The sequence below is a fragment of the Pseudophryne corroboree genome, chromosome 2, assembly GCF_028390025.1.
Source record: "Pseudophryne corroboree isolate aPseCor3 chromosome 2, aPseCor3.hap2, whole genome shotgun sequence".
Taxonomy (NCBI): Eukaryota; Metazoa; Chordata; class Amphibia; order Anura; family Myobatrachidae; genus Pseudophryne; species Pseudophryne corroboree.
In genome coordinates this window covers 377,937,095-377,957,763 of record NC_086445.1, presented here as the reverse complement: position 1 = coordinate 377,957,763, position 20,669 = coordinate 377,937,095, and the positions used below count along the sequence as shown (strand labels likewise).

The 20,669-nt window shown below is 42.6% G+C and overlaps 1 protein-coding gene across 1 annotated transcript in view; it reads right to left on the bottom strand.

The window, feature by feature from the left end:
- CLYBL (citramalyl-CoA lyase) overlaps nucleotides 1-20,669 on the bottom strand; it is a 986,589-nt gene that overhangs the window by 153,003 nt on the left and 812,917 nt on the right. The window contains 2 exon segments of the mRNA XM_063953228.1: nucleotides 6,588-6,689; nucleotides 17,499-17,687. Coding sequence (XP_063809298.1) covers nucleotides 6,588-6,689; nucleotides 17,499-17,687 — 291 coding nt within the window.

The following is a 20,669-nucleotide window of genomic DNA, read 5'->3' as shown; positions in this document are numbered from 1 at the left end:
CTGAGGGGGCATATATGGCACTGAGGGGGCATATATGGCACTGGTGGGGCACTGAGGGGGCATATATGGCACTGAGGGGGCATATATGGCACTGGGGGGCACTGAGGGGGCATATATGGCACTGGGGGGCACTGAGGGGGCATATATGGCACTGGGGAGGCACTGAGTGGGCATATATGGCACTGAGGGGGCATATATGGCACTGGTGGGGCACTGAGGGGGCATATATGGCACTGGGGGGGCACTGAGGGGGCATATATGGCACTGGGGGGTACTGAGGGGGCATATATGGCACTGGGGGGCACTGAGGGGGCATATATGGCACTGGGGGGTACTGAGGGGGCATATATGGCACTGGGGGGCACTGAGGGGGCATATATGGCACTGAGGGGGCATATATGGCACTGAGGGTATATATGGCACTGGGGGGCATTGAGGGGGCATAGATGGCACTGGGGGGCACTGGGGGGCATATATGGCACTGGGGAGGCACTGAGGGGGCATATATGGCACTGAGGGGGCATATATGGCACTGGTGGGGCACTGAGGGGGCATATATGGCACTGAGGGGGCATATATGGCACTGGGGGGTACTGAGGGGGCATATATGGCACTGGGGGGCACTGAGGGGGCATATATGGCACTGGGGGGTACTGAGGGGGCATATATGGCACTGGGGGGGCACAGAGGGGTCATATATGGCACTGAGGGGGCATATATGGCACTACGGGGGGCACTGAGGGGGCATATATGGCACTGAGGGGGCATATATGGCACTGGGGGGCACTGAGGGCATATATGGCACTGGGGGGCACTGAGGGGGCATAGATGGCACTGGGGGGCACTGAGGGGGCATATATGGCACTGGGGAGGCACTGAGGGGGCATATATGGCACTGAGGGGGCATATATGGCACTGGTGGGGCACTGAGGGGGCATAAATGGCACTGGGGGGGCACTGAGGGGGCATATATGGCAATGGGGGGTACTGAGGGGGCATATATGGCACTGGGGGGCACTGAGGGGGCATATATGGCACTGGGGGGTACTGAGGGGGCATATATGGCACTGGGGGGGCACTGAGGGGGCATATATGGCACTGAGGGGGCATATATGGCACTGAGGGTATATATGGCACTGGGGGGCATTGAGGGGGCATAGATGGCACTGGGGGGCACTGGGGGGCATATATGGCACTGGGGAGGCACTGAGGGGGCATATATGGCACTGAGGGGGCATATATGGCACTGGTGGGGCACTGAGGGGGCATATATGGCACTGAGGGGGCATATATGGCACTGGGGGGTACTGAGGGGGCATATATGGCACTGGGGGGCACTGAGGGGGCATATATGGCACTGGGGGGTACTGAGGGGGCATATATGGCACTGGGGGGGCACAGAGGGGTCATATATGGCACTGAGGGGGCATATATGGCACTACGGGGGGCACTGAGGGGGCATATATGGCACTGAGGGGGCATATATGGCACTGGGGGGCACTGAGGGCATATATGGCACTGGGGGGCACTGAGGGGGCATAGATGGCACTGGGGGGTACTGAGGGGGCATATATGGCACTGGGGGGGCACAGAGGGGTCATATATGGCACTGAGGGGGCATATATGGCACTGCGGGGGGCACTGAGGGGGCATATATGGCACTGAGGGGGCATATATGGCACTGGGGGGCACTGAGGGCATATATGGCACTGGGGGGCACTGAGGGGGCATAGATGGCACTGGGGGGCACTGAGGGGGCATATATGGCACTGGGGAGGCACTGAGGGGGCATATATGGCACTGAGGGGGCATATATGGCACTGGTGGGGCACTGAGGGGGCATATATGGCACTGGGGGGGCACTGAGGGGGCATATATGGCACTGGGGGGTACTGAGGGGGCATATATGGCACTGGGGGGCACTGAGAGGGCATATATGGCACTGGGGAGGCACTGAGGGGGCATATATGGCACTGGGGGGGCACTGAGGGGGCATATATGGCACTGTATGTGTACCTGGCACATGGGGGGCTATATTTGGCACTGGGGGCACGTGAGCACCTGGCATTGTGGGGGAATATCTGGCACTGGGGGCATATGTGGCACTGGGGGGAGAGGCTATATTTGGCACTGGGGGCATGTGAGTACCTGGCACCGTGGGGGAATATCTGGCACTGAGGACATATGTGGCACTGGGAGCACAGCCCTAGCAACAAGCACTAGCAACTAGCAATGAGCATGACACCCAGTGCATGAAACCCCTGGCAACGAGCATGACACCGAGTGCATGAAACACCTGGCAACGAGCATGACACCCTGAGCATGAAAACCCCTGGCACCGTGCATGGAACCAAGAGCATGAAACCCCTGGCAACGAGCAGGTAATTTAAAAGTAATTAGAAGCCTTAATGTAGGACTTAATGTGTAATGGGCATTACGGTGTGTGGCATAATGTATCACGGACATTGCGGTGTGTGTCAGAATGTGTCACAGGCATTACGGTGTGTGGCAAACTATATCACGGGCATTGTGGTATGTGGTATAATGTCTCAGGGGCATTGCAGTGTGGCATAGGGTATAACGGGCATTGCGGTATGTGTCACAGGCATTACGGTGTATGGTATACTAGATCACGGGCATTGTGGTATGTGGTATAATGTCTCAGGGTCATTGCAGTATGTGGCATAATGTATAATGGGCATTGCGGTGTGTGGCATAATGTGTCAGGCATTACGGTGTCTGTATACTATATCACGGGCATTGTGGTATGTGGTATAATGTCTTAGGGTCATTGCAGTGTGGCATAATGTATAACGGGCATTGCGGTGTGTGTCATAATGTATCACGGACATTGCGGTGTGTGGTATACTATATCATGGGCATTGTGGTATGTGGTATAATGTCTCAGGTTCATTGCAGTGTGTGTCATAATGTATCACGGACATTGCGGTGTGTGTCATAATGTATCACGGACATTGCGGTGTGTGGTATACTATATCATGGGCATTGTGGTATGTGCTATAAAGTATCAGGGGCATTGCAGTGTGTAGCATAATGTATAACGGGCATTGCGATTCCTGTCATAATGTGTCACAGACATTACGGTGTGTGGCATAATGTGTCGGGGGCATTACGGTGTGTGCATATTGTGTCATGTGCATTATTGTGTGTGGCATAATGTCTGAGGGCCTTTGCAGTATGTGGCATAATGTATACTGGGCATTACTATAAGGAGGAAAAATGACAAATAATGGAAGGGGCATGAATCATGATTATTTTTCTTTCCTGTGGTGGCTAACGTCTGGGCGTGCAGGTTGCAAAACTGGGGTATAAGGTAGTCTATTCCTGCAATGCCACGCCTCTTTATGCGAAGCCGCGCCCATTTAAACAAAACCACGCCCCTTTTTGGCGCCGCGCGCCTTCGGCGCGCACATGTTTGTCCCTTTCCTAGTGCCAATTATGGGGGGGGGGGGGGGGGGCGCCGAAGAATTTTTTTGCTTGGGGGAGAAAATTTTCTAGTTACGCCACTGATTAGGCCCATGGGCATGCCACATATCATTTTAATCAGCAGAAGCTGCTTGTGCATCCTAGCCACATAGTACTGCAAATAAGATACATTTTAGTTAAAAAAGGCACCTGACGTTAGCAGAGCTGCCAGCTCACTCACGCCAGGCATTTCCTGCTACATGGCGTATTGAGGCAAGATGTACGAGGACACATCTGTTCAACCAAAGGCAGAGGGCAAAGTGTTAGCGGCCATGTGAGTGCTGTGTGCGGGTGGGTTGGTTGTGCAGTAGTGTTCGGCATAGGTGTAAGTGGTATTATGTGTGTCATGTGTATAAATGCTTTAATAATGTGTGGCATATGTGTAAGGAGCACTATGTGTGTCATTATGTGTATAAGTGCACTAATAATGTGCGGCATTTGTGCACGTAGCACTAACTGTGTGTCATTATGTGTATAAGTGCACTAATAATGTGCGGCATATGTGTAAGGGGCACTACTGTATGTGTGTCATTATGTATATAAGGGCATTAATAATTTGCGGCATATGTGTAAGAGACATTATGTGTATAAGGGCATAACTAAAGATTGGCATAATGTGTAAGGCACATTATGTTTATAAGGACATTAATAATGTGTCATATGTGTAAGGGGCAGCACTGTGTGGTATTATGTGAATAAAGAGCACTGTGGTGTAATGTGAATAAGGAGCAATTCAGTGTGATGTAAGGTGAATAAGAAGCACTACTGTACGGAGTAACGTATATAAGGTAAAGTGGTACTTCTGTGTGATGTAACGTGAATAAGGGACACTATCGCATGATAAAATGTGAGAAAAGTTGCAGAACTGTTTGGCATAATTTGAATTGGGGATACTGTTGTGTGGCCATGCCCCTTCCCAGTAAGAACATGCCCCTTTTTGAGCTGTGCACTAAATGTACGCACTGTTCCTATTTAAAATATAGGGGGTAGGAGCACCAAAACTGAGGACTGCTATGAGTGAGGGGTGATGATGCTGGGAAAGGGGTGCAGGGTCAAAGGCGAAACTAGAGGCGGTGCTAGGGGTCACCAGCCAAAATCTTGCCTAGGGCATCATATTGGTTAGGGCTGGCTTTGGCCATGGGGCAAGCTTTTCCCACTCTGGACCACTTGGCAATGGCTATCCAAATAGATATTTTGAGTATAAAGATATGGAAAGCATACCACCCAACATCTTCAGTTGGCAAGTCTGAAAAGGGGGCATATCCTATGGAAAGGGGGTGTGGATTCACGAAGTGCCACGATAGTGAGCAACACCCACATTTTCTCACTGAGAGGGCATGCTCAGCGCTCTATGAGCTGCTGGCATACACCCAGTCCCTCTGTCTCCTGTGATTAGATGCTGTGCGCATGCGCACAGCGTCTATTTACCGCTGGTAGCAAGTGACAGGAGCTGCCTCCCAACTGCCCTCACCCACCATGAGACACTGTGGCTCATGGGTGGGACAGTGGGACAGTCACAAAACAATGGGACTGTCCAGTGAAAATCAGGACAATTGGGAGGTATGCAGTGGGTAAGACTGACAGCTCAGTCCCTGCCTATTCCCTGACACACAGAAATACACAGTAGGGCAAATTTTGTGGAGTGTGGGAGAAAATCTACATGATTGTGGTGAGAACATTTAGGTTCCTAAAGCTCCTGAGCATCCAGAATCAATCCCATGTGGCGAGTGCTTGGTGCAGCAATGCTAGCCACTAGTCACAGACAGGCTTGCAAGTAACTCACATTGGGGTAAATGTATGAAGAAGTTATAAGAGTGAAGAAGTGAGCCAGTGGAGAAGTTTTCTTTCCTCATGCTTCAGCTAATACTTGCTTACTTTTGAAAAAGCATTTCAGCGAGATTGTGTAAGCAACATCTTATGAGTGTGGCATTAAAGTGGATGTGCACTGCTCCTGTTGAGCATTGTTGGTCTGTAAGATCTACTTGTTGCCAAAAATACACTAACACCTTTCAGGAATTGCGTACTACTGTGGAACTCAAACCAGAAGCACTGGCTCCACCATCATTGTGTAGTGTCCCCTCCGTCAGCCTCCACTGCCCACCATCAGTCCCCCTTGTCTTTGTGGGATGGTCAGCCCATCCCCTGGGGCTGCAGGAGGTGAGGTGGACCACGCAGGCACAAGAGGGTTTGTGTTTTTCCTTGTGGAGGCCAGTGTGTTTTACTGTTTTCTGTAGGGGTCAGTGGGTTTAATTTTTTTCTTGTGGGGGCCAATGTGTTTTTTTTCCCTATGGGTACCAATGTATTATATTGTTTTCGGTAGGGGTCAATATGGTTTTGTTTTCTGTGCAGGTCAATATATTTTATTTTTTTTCTTGTGTGGGCCAATTATTTTTTCCTCCTGTGGGGGCCAATGTGATTGTATTTTTTCTTGTGGGGAACAATGTGTTTTACTTTTTCCTGTGGGAGCTAATGTGTTTTTTTCCTGTCAGGAGGTCTGCGTGAGTGTGTGCCCTGGAACTGGAGAAAGAATGTGCATGCTTGGGTCTTGGAACAGGGGCAGTAAGTGCAAGGTTGTCCTCTGCCCATATCTGTATTTAGAAGTCTGTCTTATAACACTTTGTCTGGCTTCTGTATCCGAGCGACGGAGCTAGACAGCTGCTGGGCAATAGGACCCAATGGTTTGCCATAGGCCTGACCTCTGACCTGAGCCCTCTGCGCATGCATGGCAGGCTGCCATGTTTTCCTATCACAATTTGGCATAACATATGAGTCTCCAAGTGACCTTAGTGACCCCAAATTGAAGCGTTGTCAAACCAGGAGAATAAAATGGTTTGGGGAAAAAAGAACCAAATATATATAATATACTATCTATATTAGGTCTATAGTGAAAAACTAACACAGACTTTATAATGAAACAATCTTTCACAAATATCACCTTAATGAAAGTATGGGTTGTAATAGTTATAGCACTTTGTTTTTCCTTCTCCAATTTTTATCGGAATGACCCCCTTAGAACCATTGCAAGCTGATGTTATAATACATCTGCTATTTCTGTTAGCTTGCTAAGGTAACCAAATTAACATTTGCAGACATATTCTTACCTTGAAGTTGAGTAGTCCTACAGCATTTTCCACAAAAGTTACCAGATTTATTGGATGTGCCAGCTTCCTGCCTTTTAAGTGGTGTAGAAAGTTTTCTGTAAACTGAAATCAAATAGAATTAATTTACTACAAAAGAATATATGAGTATCAATAGCTTAAGCAGTTATTTTTAGAGGTGTAAGACAGCACATGAGCAATTGAATATAATACTGACAACGTCAAAAATTAAAAGAGGAAAATTGTATATAAGCCTCAATTTCTTGATAATTCAAGGTATTACACTTTAGAATATATTGATATATCTTTGTAAGGGCTTACTCATCAACAATTAAATGCTTGCTTCAATCGCACATTCTCTAAGGCTGCTTGCAAGTTAGCAAGCTACAAGTAACCACGAATGATGCAGCAGTAGTCAACATGAATGATGCAACAGTAGTAAATAGGAATGATGCAGCAGTAAACATGAATGATACAGCAGTAAACATGAATGATACAGCAGAATTCATGTGTCTGCAACTGAACCTGAATTCTGGTCTTGCATTTGTGCGCCTTAATGAGACAGCAGGATCCAGAGCATCACATTTGATAAAGTCATTTTATTTTTTTTCTATTTGATTCTTCAGTATACCTATTACAGGTTTTAATAAAGAAGTTTGGTACTTTGAAGAGAACAGTTTTCACAGAAAGTTGTCATACATGGGGTTAGTTCAACTTCTAAATTCTGGCATCTGGAGACATACAAAGAACTTACACCAATTTTGTCATTTTCATTTACAAAAATAAATGTCAGCCATATGAATTTTGCAATTTGCTGGAAGATAGGAAAATGTCTCTCAGGTACAATAATGCTATTTAAATAAAGAGGGGGGAAAATAAAACAGTCAAAAAATGACAGGTTTGTCAAATTCCTTTTTTAAGAAATATTCTGCCATTGATGGATATCAAAGGAACTGAGAATTTTAATCATCTCTCTATTCAATCTCAGTTGGGTAAATCATATCTAAGAGATTTGCATAAATATAAACCATCAAAGACTTTTCATCTTCAAAGGGGGTTTCAAGACCCTATAAGCTTTGTACTGTAATCATCACAGGTCACAACCCTGCAGGAACAGGGCTGCTATGGCAACATAAAAAACTAATGCTTAAGGCTTAGCATAATATTCTGACTAATAGAAAGGAAACTCATTTTAAAAGCTGGCAGCCTATTTACCAGAAGCTGGATTAGAGGTGTTAGTTCTTCCCCTTTTAGCTTGTCCCCACACCCCCCCTCCCCCTTCCTTCTTCACTTGATACCTCCCCTCTTGCACCAAATCAAAATATCAAATCTTTATATATATATATATATATATATATATATATATATATATATATATATATATAAAATTCTTTAAAATAAAAAAAATGTGGAAACTTAAAATGACACATAAACACTAATGTAACAGTTTAAGCCTATTGTTCTTTGCTTTGCTGGGGAGGTTGACATTCAATACTAGTGCATAAAAAAGAAATATAGATTTTTGTTTCTTAAGTGACATAATACTGATAACCACAGCACATGCTTTAGACTTTTGTTTCAGGGTAGCAGGTTTTAGCACAGAACAAAATGGTCTCTTCCCTGCTGTTTTTTTAAGCCTGTATGACATACATTATCATACCACCTGGAAATATGAGCACGGCTTGCAAAAGAGAACATCTAAAATGTTACATTAGCCTTTCCACCAAAACCCCAACACCTTACAAAGAATTTAACTCGTTCTTCTCTGTCACCCAATATTTACTTAGTGAGAAAACATAAAAGGTGAGCTTGGGGGCAACTTTCAATTAATATATATTTTTTTCACTGCAAAAGGGGACAATTAAATGTTTCCGGCCAGGCAAAGTGAGGAGGTGTTAGTGAGGGGGGCGATAGAGGAAAAAAAAAAAAACAAAGAGATTAGGGAGGGGATGAAGTAGCAGCCCTCAGCACTTCTTTCAATTCCAGTGCACACCCAATAGTGTGTGAGGAAGAATGCCCACTGTTCAGGATTTGTGGGAGAATTGTCCCATGACAAAAGAGGCAGAGTTACGCTTGTTATTCTCCAATAAGGCATGCCAGTCAAACAAGTACCCATACTTAGGACAAAAGGAAAGCAAGGGATTGTAGCACAAAAGAAAACAAGTAAGCCCATCTTTCAGTTGTGCATCAGCTTCCAGGTTTTATGCTTTACATAAATAAAAATGAGAGGGAATAAAAAAAAAGAAAAAAAAGGATGTCTGGTGTAGTACAAAAAAAAATCACTTCAATAAAAAAAGAATTAGTTAAAAAAAAAAAGGTGTTAAAATGTGTAACACATTCTTTAGATGAAAGGCTTTCATTGAAATGAGTGGAGGAAAGGGGAGAGCAAGGAGAGGAGGAGACAGGCAACCAAAGCTGTTTTCTTTTTTTAATTTCTTCACTAATATTATCTTAGAAATAAAGGTCAACACCAAGAAAGGAGGGGAATATGTTTGTCTGTCTAGGAGAGGGTGAGGACTGGAGGAAGCTAAGAAGGGGCGGCTGATTTATAGCTATATTAAATTAATTTCTTAACTCCTAACTGCAAGACGAGGAAGGAGAACCAATGCATGACCCACTGAAGCTCGGAGGCAGCCGACAGAACATTGCTCTGGAACAAGAGCAACCATGACAAAATTCTGTCTAGGTGGCAAATCTAAGGAGAGTAGTCTGGGAGTGTCTGCATGGTGGAGAGTTAGTAAGTAACCCCAAGGGTTGGCTTTAATTGTTTATGCAACCCCTCTGTCAAAACTAAAGCCTGTAGATTGTAAGATCTAACAAGCATTTTTTTTTGTCGCTCAGTACGTGTGTGATTTTATCTACTTGACTATACCACTCCAAAATTAATTCTAATAAACATATGGTACAATAAAATTATTCATAGAAAAAACTCTGGTAAGAGGATTTCAGTTATGTTTTAGTTTATGGACAATTGCATAAAAATAACTAAGAACAATAGATAATATGCTATCTAGACATTTTATTAAGTTGCGGTATATATTTTTGCCTAGTATTAAAATAATGATTTATGAAACAACAACAATAAAATACTATGTTACTCTTACAGTGTTTTCCAAAACACCCTCCTAAAGTTGTCAATTGTCATTCCACTAAGATAGAGAATTTGAAGTCAGGCCCTTAAAACATTTTGGGGCCTATTTATTGACATTATTTTTACTAAAATAATGTGAAAAAGGGTGTTTTCACATTTATCTTTTAACTGTGACCAAACTGCATAGTACTAGCTCCCGCATTTTTACATACTTCTCTGTATCGCATATTATCCTGTATACGCTAGAATATTTTATGTTACAAAAAAATATTTTTAAATTGAGCAGTCATGTCACGTCAGGCAGGTGTTTTTCAGGTCTATGCATAAGTATACACAAAGAAACATAAGAAAAATACAATAAAGTTGTTGCAATTTCAATGTGTTTTCTGATTAAATAAAATACAATTTTCTGAAAATAGTAGTCAAATATAAAATGTGAGACAGCTATTGCATTTGTGAACATCCAAATACTAGATTAAAATAGCAATTATATATTATCCTGAATCAATTTAATCATTGTTTAATAGACTTTAATGGCAAAAATGACATAATAAAAAGCCTAGAACATAAACTTTGTTTTTCCAATTAAAGACTAAAAAGCCATGACCTGACCTTTACTTATGCAAATGTATAACACATATCAGAGAAATCTTAATTGCATACTAATTTATTCCATTCAAGATAACTCCATAAATATTTTCACTAGCTCTCCAATGTACTATATTATTTATGTATTTCAGAGTAATAAAATAATAATCTTTTAATGAATATTAAAGAAAGGGTATGATGACCTACACATGTGGAGAAAGAGCATATTTATGACCAGAATATTGGCTTTCTATAGAAAAGAGGTGTAGTTATGACCTTAAACCACATAAAGCCTAGTTTATTTCCACGTACTGTATGTGCTTTACTAAAGGAACAAAATAACTTTCTGCAAGTCAATATTGCAAACATATCAGTATCAGATCGCTCAAGGAAACGGTTTATTTTCTGTATCTTATAATGGACAAAAACAAAGTGACAATATGATTTGAACTGGCACATTCGGAAAACACATCTGACTGTCACAGTACAAAGATGTGTTACAGCCTCAAAGTAATCACTGCACAGCGCTTATTCTTTTTTTTATTTTACAACAGGGATATAACCATTACAAACTGACATCACTGATATGAAATCTAAGCAAAGTCATTTATTATGATGTGGCCATAAACTTGTAATTGTTTGATAATAATGCTCCATGTTTTCAAGCATTCCCAGCAGGCATCGTCACCCTTGTCATCTCTCTCATACTGTATACCACAGAGCTGGGCTTCTCTCCTACCTACAACATATTTCTTTGTTGGATTGTATTGCAGTGTAAATATACTAGGATTGGATCTGTGTTATTATGTGACCCAACCAGCCATACAAGAAAGCTGACCAATGCACAGGCACTGTCCAAACCACTATTCAGGTGTTCCAACATCTTCATGAAAATCTGACATGAGTAGCAGATTACTAGAGCCTCTATCTCAGGTTGCAGACTACAGCCTTCAGCCTAATACATGACATAGCAGGCTTTTGTTTTAGTGAGCTCAGGCACAGTATTAGACTGACGTATGTAAAAATCAAATTCATTGGAAAATATTACAATGCTGTTTTTTTTTTACTGAAGGTAAAAGAATATACACAAATATTTTTTAATTTTTTAATATAGAAGAAAACAATTATCTTTACAATGTTTGCATTGCTATAAATAATTGATTGGGATCCATTTAGGCATGGGGCCCACCGGAGTTCCATGCAATGGCTGAGGCTCAGATGAATATAGTGTCATAATTAGAGATTTTAAATAAGTCTTCCAAGACCAAATATTGCTTATTACGCACTCGTGCTGTCATGCATAAAATGTGATTCTCATTGCATAACAGTACGATTCATGATATTAAATATTCAAAATGGTGCTGTGTCAAGATCATAAAATGATAAATAGACAAGCATTAACCTTTATTGTATTTTGTGATCATAAATCCCTAAACCTAGAGTGACCTTCATTTTTCTGCTTTCTGCTGCTATATGCGTTCATTCTTCCACATGCCATGTTCTTGCTAGTGTCCTACTCATTGCCTACAGTTTAACAGTCTCTCTAGTAAGATATATGGTGCTCCTAATTGTTTGGAATGCTAATGCGCATAACCGATATATGTTGCTTTTAAAATACTAAAAATGGATGTACAGTACACCTAGGTATACAAAGCATGACTTTGTCATAAATACCCAATACATATTAGAATGTATTTTAAAATGGGCAATGTGTTGTCGCTATGTAAGCTTTATATTACTTACATAGTATTACACAAAAATGTAACACTGCAATTAATTTGCTATTATATCATTTATTTTGTACAATTAGATTATTTACAGGTTTTGTAAAGACATTTGACATGCCACTTAACATTTCCAAGATTTTATTGGCTGAAAACACAGTCATGAAACACAAACACACCTGTCAGCAATTAAAAAAGAAGAAGTAGGGAACAGTTCAGGAAATAATATCTGCGCTAATTAAAAACACTAGTTAAAAGCTTCCTGTTTGTTCTCCCAGGTGCCCTAAGAAGTGACCTTATTCCTTTTTACTTAATTCTTTATAGTCATTTTGTTTCATACATTGATAGTGTGTTTTCCGTAGTGTGTGTTTAAAGTGCGTTGATGTGCAGTACGTATTATTAGACACAGGCTCCCACATTAGAAGGCCATGCCTTGACTCTTACATAATGATACAGCTAGAGATGTTGTACCACAATAAACCAAGCATTAGTATTCCAGATTCTTTATTTCTTAGGATTAGATGAATGTGCACTGTCATGTATTATGATAATATTTTGTTACTAGTTTGTAAACACTGTTAAATAGTGATGGTGAGTCATGGATGTAAGCTGTTACGCCTGCAGTATCTGATGGAGCTCCTCTGGCATACATTGCTATTTATAATGATAGCACACAATAATGTGGCTGAACTAAGATGTAATATGCTGTCACAGTATAGCACACTCACTTAGAAAGTGAAGCCATGCTTCTAAGGCAGTGGTTTGAGAACAAAAGTAAAATGCAAATGGGCAACTTTGATTTATTGATGAGCTAAGAATATTTGAAAATAAACAGATAAAATGTGGGGATAAAAACGACAGGCTTGGATAACATCACAAGTAAATAAATCCACTATTTCCCATATAATTAAATAAGGCTCAATGCCAGTTGAGAAGGAAAGTGCTTCTTTGTCTTGCATCACACTGGAGCAGCAGGTCGTGGGTGTCAAGCTTGTGGTCTGCCTGATCTATGTGGCTTGGTGGATTCATTCACAGAGCATCAAATCAAGGTGACTGGTGCACTGTGGTTTGTAGTTTGAGTTTCTTTTGTGCTCTATCAGAGCAGACAATGTCACAGACAGGACAGATGTGGCATATGACTGACTGACTGACTGACTGAATGAATGAATGCTCAAGCTCTTAAGGCCCATATAGACGGGCCGATGCAGGAGAGATGTGTGCTGAGCGAACCGCGATGTGTGCTGAGCGTGCGAGGGGAGACAGGGGGGGCCGCTCACTTCACCCAGCGGGTGAAGTGAGCGACCCGCTAGATTGGCCTGCATGCAGGCCAATCTAGCAGCAGCAATAGCGATGTGTGGGGCTGCGCATCGCTATCGCTGTAGGGGGTACACACGGAGCGATAATGCTGAAATTCTAAGCAATCTAGTCAGATTGCTTAGAATATCGCTCCGTGAGTACCCCCCTTTAGGTTACATTCCTACCAAGCCCTAAGCGTGTGGAGTTTGTAGTAGTACAGTCTCCCTGTGTTTGCATGGGTTTCATCCAGGTACTCTGGTTTCCTCCCACAATCCAAAAACATACTGGTAGGTTAATTGGCTTCTGATAAAAAAAATAACCCAAGTGTGTATGTACATGTGGAAGGGAATATAGATTGTAAGTTCCACTGGGACAGGAACTGATGTGAATGGACAAATATTCTCTGTAAAGGCAGTGCTGCGGAACATGTGCGCACTATACACCTAACTGTTAATAAATGAAAATAAATAATATGGCAATATTGCTCTGCTGAGAGTAATAAAATACACAAACCTGGCTTCCAATGAAAACGTTATGGACAGCTGCAGAAGCATAAACTGCCCAACTGAGCACAGGAAATCCCTTGACATCACAATAGTGATGTTTTTTAGGATTTCTATAGTGAAGCCCCTAATGATGCAAAAAGAAAAATCTATTTCAGTTATGTACTTCTTGTATGCACTGTCAGATACAGTGTATTCTGCAACTAACACAATGGATTTATCAATGTTAACAATCGGAGAGAGGGGCATATTAGTTCAGATTAAATGCCCCTATAATGCAGTCATACCTTATACATGGATTACATACATAATTCTGCCTGGCAGGATGCCGACTGTCAGTATCCCGTCAGCGGCATCCCGTCTGGCAGAATTCCGGCAGCGGTGCGAGTCCGCTTGCGCTCGCCACAATTTCTATTCCCACTCTATGGCGTCGTGGACACCCATGAGTGTAAATAGCCCCTGTGTGCTGGTATTTCGGCTGGAGCACTGCCGGCTGTCGGGATTCCGGTGTTGGCATCCTGACCGCCGGGATCCCGACAGCCGGCAAATTGAACGGATCCCTTATATACCGGGTGGCTCTACCATTAGGTAGCTTTAGGCGGCAGCCTAGGGGAGCCGTACCCTGGAGGGCGCCACTGAATTCATCTAGCAAAAAAATTAAATATGTCTCTATATGCGTCCTCCTGCTTTTACACTGCGCTGGCTGCTGCTGCAGGTCTACTCAGGTGCAGCATTAGGCTGTACCACATATTGTCTCAGCACTTCCTCTGTGCCGACACGTGTAACATCAAGTCATGTTAAGGCACATAGGAGGTGGATGTAACTATGGCTCCCGAGGGGCGCCCCCACGGCCGCTTCTCATAGACCTGATGCACCTCTTCCAGGCCCCTGGATCCCGGCTCTCCAGCAGTAAGCAGCACCTGACTACATGTCTGCACCTGCAGCGTTGCTGTAATGCTGCTGCCTGTAAGAGGAACCATGACAATTACGAAGGAAAACAAGGAAACAACTTGTAGGTAAGTAACCCATGGGGGTTTCTGTGGGACCAAAGACAGTACAGATATTACAGCGCGATGAGTAGTTTGCGCTTGTAAATAGCATAATAGGGAAAGCACAGGCACTGGGGCACAATACAGGAGTACATATGGAGGAAGAGGGATCAGTAATGAACTTACAGATGCGGGGATGGAACACAATAAGGAGCTTACAAATACTGGATATGTAGAGTACACATACAATTTAACATCCCCACCAAAGTTGTTATCAAACCAATAAAGTTAGCAAATGGACAAAACCATGTGGCACTGCAGGTGTGGCAGATGTAGCATGTGCAGAAATGATTTAGCTTTGGGTGGGTTATATTGTTTCTGTGCAGGGTAAATACTGGCTGCTTTATTTTTACACTGCAATTTAGATTTCAATTTGAACACACCCCACTCAAATCTAACTCTCTCTGCACATGTTACATCTGCCCCACCTGCAGTGCAGCTTGGTTTTACCCAATTGATAATTTTTTTGGTTTGCTAACAACTCTGAATAACCCCCTCAGTCATAAAATTTGATGACTTTGTTTACAATATGCTTTTTCACTTTAAAAGTCCTTGAGTGTTGTCTCTGTGTATGTATAATGATGCAATTCACCCCAGCAAACCTAGTGGCCACCTGCATCTACCTTCCGATAGGTGATGCTGGTGGGGTTTCCAGGTTAGGGGGCGCTAGGCTGAAGCTTTGTCTAGGGTGCAGAGACCTTGCATTGGCCCTGCTTATATAGAGCACACATAAGCATGCTATACTGAAAATAATTATTTTGGGGTTGAAAATTAAAACTTGATAAATGTGTTAACTGGAGAAAAAGGTCTTACACTCAATAATTCAAATGTAAATAAAATCAAGCGTTATTTACTTCAATGTGCTACCAAAAGGAAATGTGAAAAGTACCACAACACAATTATAAAATGTTTATTGGGCTGGTGGATACGCATGACATCTATACATGCAAGTGACTTAAGATAACTACAAAAAAATGTAAAGTACATGGCGAAGGAGGATAGCAGTGGGAAACATAGTGGGTAGATGAGACAATTACAATGTAGAGATAAATGGTAGAGGTCTGTAGATTAAATATGGAAGGGTGCTTATGATGCAAGGGGAAATAGCTGACATCCAAAAGACAAAGATTGATGTCCAGGGATAAGAAATTATTGAGAATTTGGGGTGGTGGGTGAGTAGGACTGAGGATTAGCTCAAAATAAATGTGGAGTGATGTTAGAGTGTGGAACAGGCATGTCAAACTCGCGGCCCACAGGCTGTATGCGGCCTTTAACGCATCATTTTGCAGCCCGCGGGCAGAGGTCCTTTTGCGGGCTGTTGGCAGAGGTTAAATTGGGCTGGAATGGGGCGGAACTGTGTTTCACCTCCACCAGCCCATGGTGAAATTGCCCCACTGTGCTCATGGCTGCTGCAGGAGAGGAGGCTGGATTCTGGGCAAGCTTCGCTCTGCCTGCACCGCCCACTGGTGCCCACATCAATAGACGTGGTGGGTGGGCGGCACTATAAAATGAATTGGCCCGCCCTGCCTTCTCCGGCCTCTGCAAAGATGATGTCACCTCACGTGTCTCCTGATGTGAGGAGGGAGGAGGGAAGCTGCCCTGAGAGAGAGAAGAGTGCCCATGCGGATGCTGAAGACTGGGAGAGAGATTCACAGCTAGTAAAAAGGTTAGCAACCATGGCATGCCCTTCCCTCCACAATCAACACCGTCTATATTACCTTGCTTACACCATATCCCCCCTTCCTCCTCTCTCTATGCGATTTCCCTGCCTGCTGCCTCTCTCCCCTTGTAGGTGATATCAGAATACATATATCAAATATCCTGCACCAAACCTGTGGAGCCCGCTGCGTGGCAAGCGCAGCAAGCCCGTATGGGGCTTTGTTGCGCACGCCGGCAGCCGGTAACGTGTTCCCAAACTATATTATTAGTGATAGAATAAAGGGGGCACATCCTGCAGGGAATGGAGGGTACATGATATACAATAATTGCATATAAGACTTTTTCTTGCGGCCCACACAGGACTTAGACCTTCATTATTAGGCCCCGTTGGGATTTTCAGTTTGACACGCCGGGTGTGAGGAAAGTTGTTCTAAAAAAGATATATGTATATGGTCAGAGAGGGATGGGGAGAAAAAGCAGAAACAATTTCTATGGATTACATATGGTGAACGTAAAAGATGGAGCTCCTCACTGTAGTTACGACTGGTGCTACACTACATATATATATATATATATATATATATATATATATAAAAATAAATTAACATGTTGGTCATGTGCAGCTTATCTTCATGTGATTAAATATGAAAGGATGTGGATAAAATGTGGTCAGGGAAGGATGACAGTCACGCTACGTGGAAATGTCACACAGGCAGAAGTCTGGAGCAACGTAATTGCAGGGTGGCGCTTGATTCATCAATTGAAATAAATGATTATGTATGTCCTACAGCATGGAAAGAAAAATCAATTTATGTACTGGTAGAATCCCTCCACAGCTTTCGTATGCATGGGAAAAATCAAAGGTTGGGGACATGCAGGTCAGTTGTGATGAGGACCAGGTAGGAGTGGTGTATAAATATAAATTGTGGACAAAGAACTTTAGGGTACACCCTGCACTCCAATATTTGTATTTATTACAGCTATAAGAAAGAAAAAACCCTCACCCATTTCACTTCTTCAGAAGATTCAACCTTTGGCAACATTAGACAGGAGGGTAAGACCTTGGACTGCAAGATGACCTTCAGATCTTCTTCTGCAAGGCCACTGGACACAGAGTTAATCCTTACACACTTCTCAGTTTCGCCAAGGTCATATTCTTCCAGTGCTCTAACAACAGTCTCTCTGGCTTCAACCTAGTAATCACAAAAACAGTGGTTTAGGTTTCCTAGAGTGTAATCCTTAAGACAAAGGCATCAGCAGGTATAACCAAATGCAGGATAGTGTCAATAATATCATGTAATGGCCTTGTCTGAGAACTCCTTTGTGAAATAAAATGGCTTTATATTTCGTTGTAAGTAACCGACACATTGGGGTTAATGTATTAAGTAGTAGCGAAGTGGCCCATATCAACTAATCAGCTTTGAGGTAGCATATATCAAGTACATTCTATAACATAGGTAGCAACTGATTGATTGCTAGGGGTCACTTTTCCACGCTTTACACTGCTTAATATCAAGCCAATAGTATCAATACATTACTTACATTGTAGGAAAGACACACCTATGTCATCAGAGCCTATTTGCATAAATCTAAAAATATTATTTAAAATAATATTATGGGCGCTGCTCAAATTGTCTTAAACATGTTGAAGAAGTTTATTAATGGGATCAGCATTTTAGTTCCGCAGTCAGGATTTTAATGTGTGTAACTTCATGGCAAGAGAGGGTTAAATTGCATGAAGACTAAACAAACTACTGTATAGCATCTCTAAAACATCTTAACCAAAACAAAGTCAAGTGCATATGCAGAAACACGCCTCCTATAGGATCATTACTGCCAGAGACAGTGCTCTGGATATAACATGTAAAATGCAACACACACCTGTATAATTATAGGCTGTCCACAACTATCCAAACATCAGATACACAAAAGCACACACTCACAGGAATTACAGGAGATACATAAAAATGCCCCAGCGCCATTCTAATGTACTGAAATATATTTATATTTGTGGTAAGGAAATACAAGTCAATAACTTAAAAATAATTCAACGGTGAAAGTACAAACATGAGTTTAAGGATTCTTAAGAGACTGTTGAAAGCAATGTGTCAACTAAAACAGAAATCCATGTGGGGTGAGGGACTGGGAATATATGAACACTGCATCACAGACAAGTAGACTGCCTGGTAATTCCAGGGGCAAAAAAAGGGCAAGAGAAATAAAATTCTACTGCCATACTAATCATCAAGACAACACATGACAGCAGATGTGAAACAGATGAACATAAAACCAGCTAGCAATGGTTTTAAAATGTGGCCCTAGTTATGAAGAGTGAGGAAACAGTAGCTTAGAGTTGTCAGGCCGGATCAGTAAAACTCTCCAAGATCAGGATCAGAGAACACAGCAGCCTGCAGGGTAGTGATTTACAAGTCTTGACATGCTAGCAATTATAATACATTGAGAAGTATGTCTGGGATGATCTTAATATGGTTCATTGGAAACAAGGTTTATTTTGAGCGCAAAATTCCAAAATAGTACAGGTTGGTCAGAAGAACAATTTCTTATTAAATGGCAAGAATGATACTTTCCAAAGTGTAAGCATTAGCAAAATAATAAAATAAATCGGTTATAATCCTGTAAATTAGAATAATAATGTGAATGCTAGACATTTGATAAATAAAAGTATTGTCTATAATAAACATACATATATATATATATATATATATACACACACACACACACTATATATATATATATATATATATACGTGTGTGTGTGTGTGTGTGTGTGTGTGTGTGTGTGTGTGTGTGTGTGTGTATTTAAAAAAAAAAACACCATGAAAGGAACCATCACATCAATAGTTCAGGCAAAAGGGGGTTATTGTTAGCAACCCAAAAAAGTAAGCAATTGGGCAAAACCATGTGCACTGCAGGTGAGGCAGATATAACGTGCGGAGAGAGTTAAGGCCCATATTCACGGGTCGATTTGGGGAGAGATGTGTGCTGAGCCCTCGCTCAGCACAGCGCGATGTGTGCTGAGCGTGCGGGGGGAGATGGGGGGCCGCACATTTCACCCAACGGATGGAGTGAGCGACCTGCTAGATTGGCCTGCATGCAGGCCAATCTAGCACCAGCGATAGCGATCTATCGCTTTGAGGGATACACACGGAGTGATCGCTGCTTAAAATCTAAGCAATCTAGTCAGATTGCTTAGATTTTAAGCAGCGATCGCTCCGTGAGTACCCCCCTTAAGATTTGGGTGGGTTATTTTATTTCTGTGCAGGGTAACTACTGGCTGCTTAATTTTTACACTGCAATTTAGATTTCAGATTGAAAACACCCCATCCAAATCTAACTCTCTCTGCACATGTTATATCTGACCCTCTTGCAGTGAAACATGGTTTTGCTCAATTATTAACTTTTTTTAGTTTGCTAATAAACTGAATAAAGCCCAAAGACTTTATCCAAGTCTAAAGCCATTGCATCCAAAAAATGCATAAAAACCTGCATAAAAAGCATGCTACTGTACTATGGCCCTCATTCCGAGTTGATCGCTCGCTAGCTACTTTTAGCAGCTGTGCAAATGCATAGTCGCCACCCACGAGGGAGTGTGTTTTCGCTTTGCAAGTGTGCGAACGCCTGTGCAGCTTAGCTCTGCAAAAACATTTTGTGCAGTTTCTGAGTAGGTTTGAACTTACTCAGCCCTTGCGATCACTTCAGTCTTTTTGGTCCCGGAATTGACGTCAGACACCCGCTCTGCAAACGCCTGGACACGCCTGCATTTTCCCTACCACTCCCAGAAAACGGTCAGTTGACACACACAAACGCCCTCTTCCTGTCAATCTCCTTGCGATCCGCTGTGAAAACGGATTCCTTGTTAAATACATCGCTCAGCAATGAACCTCTTTGTACCTGTATGACACGCCTGCGCATTGCGGTGCATAAGCATGCACAGTTTTGCCATTTTTTTACCTGATCGCTGCGCTGTGAAAATCGGCAGCGAGCAATCGACTCGGAATGACACCCTATGGTCCTTATTCAGCTTCAGTTGCAGTTTTGCTAATTTAGCAAAACTGTAACTGCTGACACTCATATGCTGGGGACAGCCCAACACAAGGCAAGGCCGCACAGCATGCTAATTGCCGCCAGTGATGCGATTGCAATGCAATTGTGATC